The following is an 11774-nucleotide window of genomic DNA, read 5'->3' as shown; positions in this document are numbered from 1 at the left end:
TGGCTAAAATGTTTAAAAGGTTGTGACTTTGAAAAACTTATTTTTTTAAGTTAATAATCTTGTGAATTCCTTACTACTCGTTTTCTCAGATGAAAACAACATCTCAGCAAAAAAACAAGCTTTTAAAAACAAAGTTGAAAAGTTAAAAGCACTGATCAGCTTTCTTCAGGCTTAAAGAGAATGAAAATTGTGTTTTTAATAATTTATTATAGTGTATTTTTAGAGAAAACGAAGCTTAAAGTTGCATTTCTAAGCATTTCTTTATTTAAATCAGTCTAAATCAGGATAATACAAAAAAAATGCTGTTTGAAAAAATGTATTGATATGACACAAGCTACTATCATAAGCTACCTTTTAATTTTGCTTGACCTCTTTACCTCTTTTTCTTTTGTCCCTCTACTTTTCCATTTTTTCTCTTTTGTTTTGTCTTATTAATTACATTTTATGAGCATTTTCTTGTACACTTTTAATTGTATCTGATCCTTTAAATGCGTTTATTCTGTAGTTGTACCGCACTTCTGACCTGTATGGACAATTTAAGTGCTTTATAAATAAAGTTATTATCATTAATACTGCTTCGCTCCATTGCAATACATTGTCTGAGTTAGCATCTGGCTCAAAACTGCACGGATTGATTGCTTAATTTTTGATGTGAGGGCTGTAAGCTAGTGGGAGAGAGTGTCAACAAAGAGATGATGGGAAATCAGGGCAGGCTTACTCCCTGCTAACAGTCCCACCCACAATCAGAGACAAATTTCTAATAAATCCATAGTGCTCTGCAAAAAACTGTCCAAGTAAACAACAGAGGTTTTTGATTTTGGCTAAAAAAACAAACAAAAAAAACAAGGATAATTGCATTTAAAAGACCAACTGGGAACGGTTTTAAAATAGATTAATTTAAAAGGTGTTTTTAGGTTTACCAGTAGAACAGCTGTTCTTCAGCACAGAAAAGTGAGTTTTAACATTTCTTCTCACAAACATTTGAAATTACATTTTAACTGCTCAAATTGTATTTATTTATTTAGGTGTGTAATCTTTACAGTAGCCTAATATAAGAATTTGTGATATCCTCTTGATTAAAAAAATGTCAGTGATCATTGTAATGCACTGGAAACTCATTGGTGTTATGTTAAAAGATGAAGAATGCTTAAGAATATTATCTGAAAATGAAAAATTTGTGAGAGAATGTAAAGGACAACTTACAAAGAGAGAAAACAGGTATTATTGGACCCCAGTAACATTACATAAAAATAGATCTTATGAACAACTGATTGTGTTTGAAATGTCAAATCCTCATTTGTTGAACATTTTTGGTTAAGAATTGGTGATTGATTGGTTAAAATTCTATCACACTGTCCAAGTTTATGTTTTTTGGAGACAAGATGACGGGCATAGCAGATGGGAAATTTTCTGTCCTGACGGTTGGGTTCTCTGTGGAAGCAAGGGTTATTCTCAGACACTGGAAAACCCACAAATCCCACAGATCAAAGTGTGGAAAAATACGATGGCAAAAATGGCATCGTATAAATGTATGTAAAACAAATAAAAAAATAGAGACCCCACAAAAGGGTTCATTTAGGACACTTTCTGGTCCCATATTACTGTAAGGTCAACAAGGTGAATAATTCCAACATTACATTTGCTATTTATTTCTGATTCCTCATATACTCTATATGTTGTTTTTATATAATAATCAGATTGACAGGAACCTGACCTGTAAAATGCTGTATTTGCTACATGTGTATGTTACTTGATGATCAAAACTCAATGAAAACTTGAGTTAAAAATTTGCTATAAAAGCTTTTTGTTGTCAGTGGAAAACGGATGGTATTACACATCAGAACATCTCATTTATGGATCTACCTTCTGCTTTTTGCCAGCTGACCACGTGCAACTGCACTTAATCTCTGTAAATAATAAATAACCCACCTGTCTAACGCATCTCATGTCAGCAGCAAAAGATTTGACGTTAAATAAACAATTATTCCCCTTTCATTAGGTTAACATGTCAACAACAAGCTCTGTTTGAATGAAATTAATCGAAAAATACGTAATCTCAAATAAGTTTTTCCTTGGAAACCAATGAAAATGGTTATTAAATGCTTAAAATTTGGTAGTCAGGAGTGACTGTCTAACTTGGTGCGTTATATTTATTTATTTATTCCCCCGGCTCATGTCTGGGGTGCTGCAGAGGGCATCCAGCAGAGAATCGGTACACAAGTGTGTTTGTGATCGTCTGCTGCATCAACCGTCGATGGATCAAATATTTGCTCCAGCTGACAGTCTGACCTCGGTCAACGCCCGTCCAATATTGTTGGACAAATCGACCGTTCCCCGGGGACAAACGCTGCCGATGTGAAAGGATCGGCTTCACGTTGAGCATCTGTGGAAAATGTCTGGATGAACTAAAATCTCAGGGTTCCATCATCTCCATTCAAGTACCTGATAATCAATGTGACTCACTTATCCAAATAAATGAAAACAAAGTTACTTCAAATAAATCTTTATTTAATATAACATTTCATTGTACATGGCTAGTGTGAAGCACGTCATATTTAGACAGATCTGAAGGTAGCAGCTGAACATAAATATTCTTTATTTTTAGACACTTGGACTAAAGAGCCAACAACAATAATCTGACTTCATCAGGAATGTTCCAGAAGAATACAAACATTTACAAACGTTATATTTTAAAAAGGCACAGTCAGCAGAGTTATCATCACAGCAACCTGACAATATTGAATTTAAAGCGTTGGAAAGATTTATAAAAATAGTTAGTTCAACCTTATAAACACATAATTATGATGGAAAGGTTTAAAATAGTTTAGCTTTTAAAAATAAAGAGATTTAAATATTGGGGCTTTTCTGTTAAATGGTAATAATATATATCTGACAGTGATGTTTTGGTTTTCTTGATACAATCATGTGTTCAAATTTTATACCACAAAGATTAAAGTGCTCATCTGTATAAATTAGGATATGCATTTCAAATACAGAACCTAAACAGCTCTATATTTAATGTATTAGTACCGTTCTTAAGGCAGAGCTGAGATAACGACTATTTCTTTAAACTCTCGACTTGTTTCCCGCTCTCTGGTTTCTCCTGAAGCTTGTAGTCCTCCAGAATGGCCTGTGCCGTTTGCTTGCCGGTTCTTTTCACCACGGCTTTGATGCCCAGGTTGTCGATGTTGAAGGCGGTGATGCCGACATTTATGGCTGAATTGACGGCGTGGTCTGTGGCTTGTCCCGCTGCCGCCCCATACCTTGGGTAAAAAGAGGTTAGAGCGAAAGAAAGAAATGAAGGAGTTTAGGACTGAAAAGAGACCAGAAAGGAATGTCCATGTGAGGGTCATGCAAGTGCGGGGTTTGGATTCAAACTTGTCTTATAGGGTCCTAAAAAATGAATGGATGAATGTTGGAGAGGCAGCAGGCATGACCAGAAAATTAAAAATACACAATTCTGTTCTTCACATGGACACAGAAACCAAAACCTCCTGAATGTTGATTTCTCACCAGTTTATTAATTAAAAGAAGTATTTCTTTAACATAATTACACTTTGGTGATGCAGCCTAATGAAATCAGCTGGAATCAAGTTCTAATTGGAGTATTGACTGAAGCAGGAAATGATGTTCTGGTTAGATGGACAGTGTTAATACCAAATGAGGACATTTATGTCAGTATTGAAAAATAAAAGGAATGCTGTAATGTGAATTAACATTAAGGGAAGTTAAGAGAACAGAATTAAATGGTCCATAAGCGATTAGTGAGGTGATTAGTCAAATATCTAGTTAGTTACACGTCTTCTCATTAGGTGTGTCGAAGACGTTTTCTAGGCCTCTATATCTGCAAAGCAAATTGAAAATGAACAAAAAAAAAAAGTGAAAATTTAGTTTTGGTATTATGGTGCAAAAAAAAAAGAAAAGAAAATAGCAATGATGGTGAGAACAATTAGTACACAGGGAAAAAAAGAGAATTTACTTGTGTTTTACTGTGGTGACCGTCTCTGCTGCAACGCTGGAAGCGATGTCCTTGGCTGCAGATTCCAAACCGGTCCACATGGTTGCAAATCCTAAAGAAAAACTCGGTTTCAGCACATATTTGATTCAAAATGCAACAAATATTGTAAACAAAATAATAGTCATTGTGTGGTTTAATAACACTTAAAGTGGAATTTCAAACCTGCCACCGTTTTTAGTACTTGGTACGAACCAAACAGGGATTCAAACAATCTCAGAGTCTTAAGGTAGACACATAACCAGTAGGCCACACAGTTGAGTTTGTCCTGACCCTCGATCAAGTTTTACATCAGTTTTAGAATTTATTACCATTTTTTCTTTCACTTAATAGAAAATAGTGATATTTAATTAAATGTTTATGTCTTAAATATTTCATGTGCAAATACATTTTTTGCAACACTTTTGGGCTTCAACCATAGATTTAAAAAAGAAAACATGGTTAAATATGAAGTTTTTAACTTCTCTTTTAGACAAGATAGTCATAATAATCCATAAAACTCGACGACGAAATTAGGGACGGTTTAAACTGTTATTTGGATGTGCAATTTATGTTAAGAAATTAGTTGTTTTAAGTTTGCTTTAGTCTGTTTTGTGCCTTTAATTGCATCTTTAAAAAAAGAATAAATCTAAATTCTCCAATTCAATCCATTGAATTGAGGACAGTTTTCTTTAAGATTTTCCCCCAAATTCAACTCAGTTCATATGAATCCAAAAGGGAGAAATGATATTTAGTAGTTCAAAAGACCACCACCTGTTTTTGACAGTTTTTGTAGGACTTAAAGCCCATCAGAAGTTACAAGAGAAAGTTGCTTTTTTTTTTTTTTAGTTTTTGGATTTTATTTGACTTTGTATAATCAGGAAAAATTGCAGGGCCACTGTTTGCTTTTTTTTAATAACACAATAATTATCTTTAAGTCACAGAAACAAATAATTCAACTTTTGAAAACACTTTTTCTGTTTAACTTAGCAAACACTGACAAAAACAATAAATAAATGAACAAAATAAGAGCCAGTCTTTTACAAGGATACAAAGAATTTATGTTGACAAGACGTTTTTTAATCAACAAAACCTAAATGTGTCCTAATTATGAATTTAGTCATTTTTACAAGCTTTTACAATCAACCTAAAAATGAAGCTAGACTGGATGAAGTTGGATGGTGTTCTGAATGCTAACATGAAGCTGGACAGACAAACATGATGGTTCCACAAACATCTCAGAGGAAATCCACTGAAGTTTTACCTTGAACGCCACTGGCAGCGACCACCATCGCTCCATCAATGTTGGAGCGCCCGTCCTTGTCCTTCTTCATGGACTCGGGGATGAGCTTGCCTCCGTGTTTTTTGACATGAGGAGCCAACTCGCGGCCCACACAGCCCGCTACCGTACAGACGCCGTCCACTAAAGCGACAACACCGTTAGAGAACCACAACAAAATAACATAAATATAGATATTGTTTAATGCTGATGTTACCCAGAAACTGGCTGACTTTGACGGCTCCTCCGGTGGCTTGTTTGGCCACGTGGAGGCTTTTGGTGACGGTGGGGCTGACTTGGGTGGGCTTGTCCTCCGGTGTGATGTGCTCTCTGAGCATAGATGCTCCTTTGTGAATGGCCTTGCCGGTGTATGCTGCACCTTTCACCAGACCCCAGCTCAACCAGGAGGCCCCTGACAGGAGAACGGTAACTCAGTCAGGATTACTGACTCTTACGCTAAAGAACTTTTAATTTAAAAAAAGTGTGTTTTTACCAGTCAAGATTCCACTTGCCACCTTTTCACTCCATTCAGGCAGAACTTTCTCCTCCTCCTTCTCGGCTGCTTCTGGTGCCGTCTCTTCAGGTGTAGCAATAGGCACTTTCTGGCTGAGATTAATTTCCTCTTCTGCCTCATCTGGAGCCTGAGAATTCAAACACATCGGTCAGCAAGAAGCAGAAATGTGTTCATCCGTAAATCGTCCGCTCGTCTCCGTCATCCTGCTGCAGACGTGAACAATAGCTCCGCTCATTCCCTGCTTCTAATTACAACGCGTCCTTTGTCCGTCTAAACAAAAGTCTGCAGAGTCAGAAATCTTCAACCTCTACTGAAGCTCAGATCAGGGAAGAGTGCTTACTGTCTGACGGGGAACAACTTCCATCAGAGAAGGTTTCTAAGTAGACTTCATTAGTCAAAACTAAGTTTGTAGGGCATCCCTCTGCACAGTCACCTCTGCCTCCATCGCGGCCCGACTGAGACGCGTCTTTGGGTTGAGCCTCTCGGATGCTTCCAAGTGCTCCAGATAAGAGCATTAGAACTGATTAGTTCTCCTCACCTGCCAAACTCAAATCCCCACAGTGCTGAGAAAGGGGAACAAGTGCCAAAAGTAAATCACCAGGAACAAAAACTAAACTGAAGGTATTCCAGGGCTTTTTGTTGAATGTACAGATTTTTTAATTGGGAGCAGAAACTATAAAAATAATTTGTACTGGGATTATGGACAATGCTAATCAATACAATATGAATTGATTATGTGTTCAAAGAATGAGGTCACCAGGCTGCCTACATTTACTGAAGAGAAAGTTCTTCCTTCAGTGAATGTGTTTTAATCTCTGATGACATAGTCGCATCCCAAAATAATCCCAGGATTACCTGAGCTCATCGTATGACATCAGGAAGAATGAGACATTACTTTAAGACGTGGACTGACCTTCACACGGAGAAGACCTCAACCTTATCAAGAGTCACTGGGATGAGATGAAGATTTCACTGGGTGATTTTCTTCATCATCGTATTTATGTGTATGTGTTTCTGTTTCAGTAGATTTATTGAAAAAATACAATAAGTAATTCAAGCTTTAAATCTATGTTCACACCCAACGCAGTTTATGCAGCAGGCGTCCAGTTTCAATGATAAGTCAATGTAACGATGTGATCTGAGGTTCTCCAGCGCAGTTTGAGCAATTTGAGTGAATAAAAATCAGAACTTTGGTGATGTGTTGCGTCAACCAATCAGAGACTCAGTTGTGCACATGTGGCGTCTTCAATGACCCGCTCAGCAGGTAGAGTACAAATCCAATATGGAGGATCGATTTGAGCGTTCCTGTCCTGATCTTCCACCAAAATCATTCATTCTCTGCTTTAGGTTGTCCACTGTACTTGTGACTTTTTATTCATCTTATTTTTTGACTTGTTTAAAACACATTTTAAAAAAGTTAACAAGGAATATCAAAACTTGTATTTTTGGACATGTGACAACAAAAACCCACCAACCTGAACCCTGAGATCTGTCATCTGGGACAGCAGGTCCTGAAAGAGTTCTCTCTGAGCAGCCGGGAGCTCCGAGGACAGAACCACCCCCACATAAAAGCCCGGAGCCTGAGCCATCATGTCCGGAAACATGAACACTCCTGTGTTACACACCAGCACCGGAGAGTTCATGGCCATCAGAGGGTAGAGCCAGTCGCACACCTACCGAAAAGCAAATGATAGAATCAAGTAAGAGTTAAATATGAGATGACGATTGGGAAATACAGAGTATTAGACATTATGTTTGGATTTAAATAAAACATGTAGAAAATGCTGAAATAATTGTGTATAGAAAGTATCGAGAGCATCTCTTAAATGGTCTCAGGTGAGTAAAAAGCACAGATTTTAAAAAAACTTTAGAAACTGTTGTCCAGTGAGGTAAATCTGTACAGGTTGGTAGAGCTGAGGAACATTTGGGAAGGATGTCCAACAGTTTAGGGTGATCAGTGACAGAGATGGAAAAGTGTTGACAGGTTCTCGTTTTCTACTGCCGATTTTTAAGTTCAAGGGAGATGTGCAGAGTTGTGAGAATAATGGAGGAGTAAAGCTGATTAATCATCATCCAGTAAAGTTCTAGGAAAGGGTAGTGATGGAAGTCAGAAGTGAGCCTTTATGAGTAACTGAATGGTTTCATATCAAGGAAGAGAACCACAGACGGTCAGACGAAGGATGTCTGCAGATCTAGAGAAAATCTATGACAGCATACAGATATCGGGAAGCAGAGGTTTGTATGAAGACGTCTGGAGTGACATCAGTAAACATATAAGAGAGCTGGATGACCATAATAAGAGCTGCTGTAGGTTTGATAGAAGAGTTTGAGGTGCAACATGGATCGGTTTTGAGTCCTGTCTGGTTTGGTGGGGCGAGTGACAGACTGACAGCTCATATATCAGATGTTTTGGGATAAATGAAGGGAAGCAGATTGAGGAGGTTTGGACACGTTCAGATAAGGGAAGGAGTTTATGTTGGTAAAAACACATGATAAGGTTGGAGCAAAGACTAAAAAGATCTAGAAGTAGACCAAAGAGAAGGTTTATGGATGCTATGATCCATTTTAATAGTGCTTCCAGCGGTCTTTCAATTACGATTTTGTTGTTTTAATTAAATTTAAAAAACCTGCATAATTTACTAGAACATATAGTTTCTGTGGAGCAGAAGTAGTTCACTGAGTTGTGGCGGACTGTTGGGGAGGGGTAAACCCACCTCCATTTCCCATCATCCTTATATTTACACTCTCTCCTGCTAGCTTATAGCCCCCCCCACCTCCAAACATTTTTGGCGCAACAAAAGTGACAAGGAATATTGGAGCTACCCAGCCGTACAGAATTAATCCAGACGCCAACTCAGACGAGGAAAATAAAGACGTACACGGATTTAGTCGTGTACAAGTAAATGCATTAGAATGGAGCAAGAAAATATGGCCACAGAGAAAAACTATGGTGCTCGAAAATTAATAATCAGAATTCCCTCCCCCTGCCAGAGCCGGCTGGAATAAAAACATAATTAGTGCCCAAAATCATTGGCTGGAAGTCCTCGCCCGGAACCCCCCATTTTAAGAGTTCTACCTTTTTTTCCGCCCATTTCTTCTCTTTTTTCAACCTTTTTTTGACGTTGTTTTCTCTGAAACACTCTGTCCCAGAGAAAAAAAATGCATTTTTCCAGCTTATCCCGAAAGGTAAACAGGGGTAGTTGTACAAATTTGAACACTTTTTCATATTGACTAGGCAGAGATAAAATGACCAACGTTCTCAGTCCCATTTGAAGCTCATCTTGCACACTAAACTGTTAAGACAGTACAGTTTATGCACATTTAAAAGCTGCAAGCTCTGAAAAGCTTTTGAAAAATCAGTTTTGAACGAGTTTCTTAAAGCTGCGAAATTTTAACTTCCAGCTAGAGATTGATTCTGGTGCCATCTTGCATTTTTTCATTAAATCCTGATTCACAACATTTTGAATAAATAAATACTAAAAAATGACATTTTAAGCCTAATTTTTCATTAATTTGTCCTCCATCATCAGAAAAATGATGTGAAAAAACACAAAAACAGCATTTGGACTGAGTGAGGAGAGGCATGATTAGCAGTGGCAACGTTTAAAGGGAGCAGCCCAAAGACAAAGACGACTGCTGTCTGGCGACTGCAGCGTGCCCAACAAGATTACAGAGCAAAACAGTATAAGCAGGATTATGCAATTTGCCCTCATGTGCTTCCCTGATGTCACTCACTGGAAAGAACACCTGGGAAATTCCCCATTAAGAAGTCAAATCTCAGTCTCATGATCCTCTAGCTTACAGGAGGGTTGCAGCACAAAGACTTTCAAAAAAACAAAAGCAGTGGAACATATGACAGAAATCTGAAGACATACAGATAAGAAAAATCAATATTTGCTTAGGTTGGTAAATTTCTAATGAATGACTTTAATATGTAGATCAGACAACCACAATTGCAACAGATGGTGGTTTAGCTCACAATTGTGGCCACAAATGCATAATTTAAATCTCAATTATAAATCTAGTTGTTTCACTTTCTGTTTTATAAGTTATAAATAACATGTTTCTCCATAGAGATATATATAGTACAGATGAGCGTTTCAGCTTTGTCTTGATGCAACATAAATAGTAACAATTGAAGTGACGTGCTAATTTAGTTTGCAGTTTACAGTTGAGCATTTCCCTGCTAAACTGGTTAAACAGGAATAACAATTAAAAAAAAGAAGAGCTTTTAAAATGCTGAAATTCAATCTGCAGCCTCATGAGAGCACTTTTACAGTGATTTTTTTTTCTTCTTCTCGTGTTTGCTTTTAACTAGGAGTTCAAACAGTCCATGGAATTAAAGCACTGAGTAAACATCTAAAATCATTCGGTCCACAGGGCAACAGATTTTAATCTCGCCTATCTCTTTCTCCAGACAAAGAAATCTTGATGACATTAGCACACATCCTAGAAAACTGGATCAAAGTGCAAAAAGAAACTCCAGTGATGACATTTCACCATCTGCTATTGCATCAGAAAGTCATAAGGGTTTCTTATCATTGCTTTCAGGATTTAGATAAATAAAGACATTTTAATCGATGCTTCTAACAACTACCTACCTGCAGAAATGCTGGTGGTCGATCAGGCATCCCCTCACAGCGCTCACCTGTAAACCTCACTAATCGTAGATATCCTGGGTATGATGGAGCGCTAACTTGTCCATCAGGGGTGACAAAGAATATCTGGACACCATTAGGAATGTAAATCAGCTCCTCTCCATCTTCTCCTAAGCTCTGGGTGGAAGGTGTAGAGATGGGTGAAGTATTGTAGAACTCATTGCCAACCAGTGACATCTCCCCTGATTCTGTTCCATAAGAGATGGATGTGTGGCCCTCCGCCGCCTGGGGGGAGTAAGCCGGAGGTTGCTGAGTTGGAAACATAGGTTGTAGGTTTGGAGCCATGCCTCCTTCAGCTCCAACTGGTGGTCCATTACCAACATTTGGTGGATTTTGTTGTTTCTCTTTGGTCTGGATCTTTGGGTAAAGACCGTTTGTAGGCAGGCCACTATGATCAGACACACTAGCAGAACTCTGCGTGGGTGCAGACTGCAGGTCAGAGCTGGTCTCTAGGATAGCGAGGCGAGTTGTGATGTTATTCAGTGTCTCCGACATCTTTTGCTGCATCTGCCTGGCTGATTCCCAGGCGCTGCCGCCACACTCATCCCCGTGGGAAGGCACGCTGATGGCCCTAAGAAGGTGCTTCCGGCCTTGCTTGTAAAGTTCCAAGGCTCGTGTCTTGTCCCCAGCTTCATCTGCAGTGAGTCCCTCATTGATGCACTCGAAAGCCCTCTCGTAGCCATCTTTGATCACCTGGAGTCTTGCATTGTCAAACGCATCTTGTTTAGCCTTTTCCATTCCCCCTGAAAGAACAGGAGTCCCAACAGAGGTGCAGGTTAGCTTGTTTAAAAGACAACATATTTACGCTTATTTATAAGTGCACAATCTGATGCAACAGGTTGTTTACGGCACGTAACTTCCTAGCACGCGCACAGTAGCCAGGCATGTGACGACTAGTAATGAACCAACAGACTTCTTAAATTGCGCGACGTGGTAAATTTTTTATATCTATTCCCAAACGTGCGCTAAAGCGAGCTAACAATGCCCGACAATTGAATTCAAGCGAAGCCATATGTTCTATTTAACTTTTAAGTAGATGTATGAACATAGCAAAGTAGTTTTTAGCAAGTTCCTGTAACAAACCGTAAACTGTCTGTCAAAAATAACACTAGCATTAGCTAAAATTTAGCTAACAGCAGCGACTCTTACCTTACGCCCGTAATTCGCGACGACTAACTATCTTCAAATTAACTTTTTTGCTTTACTTATTTTCAAAGGCTAAAACCAGAACAAACTCTCCTTCTAAATGGACTTTCTAGGTCAGGCCCCTTCGAAAATATGAAAGGTTTTAAAATAAACGTCACATCCCTTTAATGACCTTTCAAAACA

General features: G+C 38.4%; 1 protein-coding gene across 2 annotated transcripts; it reads right to left on the bottom strand.

Annotated features, from left to right (window-relative positions):
* Positions 1-2487: 2487 nt before the first annotated feature.
* Positions 2488-11774, bottom strand: spartb (spartin b). 2 transcript variants are annotated; one of them, XM_024277492.2, is made up of 8 exons: positions 11595-11774; positions 10389-11188; positions 7263-7460; positions 5767-5914; positions 5491-5685; positions 5259-5417; positions 3980-4070; positions 2488-3263 (listed from the first exon to the last, which is right to left on the bottom strand). In XM_024277492.2, the coding sequence occupies exons 2-8, from the start codon at positions 11181-11183 to the stop codon at positions 3059-3061; spliced, it is 1791 nt and encodes a 596-aa protein (XP_024133260.1). In that variant the 5' UTR covers positions 11184-11188; positions 11595-11774; the 3' UTR covers positions 2488-3058. The 2 variants fall into 2 exon arrangements, with proteins under 2 accessions (XP_024133260.1, XP_024133261.1); XM_024277493.2 differs by lacking the exon at positions 11595-11774 and having other exon boundaries at positions 3122-3844; positions 10389-11183.

This window comes from Oryzias melastigma, linkage group LG13 (genome assembly GCF_002922805.2).
Source record: "Oryzias melastigma strain HK-1 linkage group LG13, ASM292280v2, whole genome shotgun sequence".
Lineage (NCBI taxonomy): Eukaryota > Metazoa > Chordata > Actinopteri > Beloniformes > Adrianichthyidae > Oryzias > Oryzias melastigma.
This window is presented reverse-complemented; position numbering and strand designations above follow the sequence as displayed.

What these genes read in the sequence shown, in the direction of transcription:
- spartb (XM_024277492.2), bottom strand. Translation starts at nt 11,183, where the DNA reads ATGGAAAAGGCTAAACAAGATGCGTTTGACAATGCAAGACTCCAGGTG. An exon ending in TGACAGATCTCAGGGTTCAG is followed by an intron (nt 5,915 to 7,262) that starts GTTGGTGGGTTT and finishes TTGAATTCTCAG; the next exon opens with GCTCCAGATGAGGCAGAAGA. An exon ending in CGCTGCCAGTGGCGTTCAAG is followed by an intron (nt 4,071 to 5,258) that starts GTAAAACTTCAG and finishes GTTTTTCTTTAG; the next exon opens with GATTTGCAACCATGTGGACC.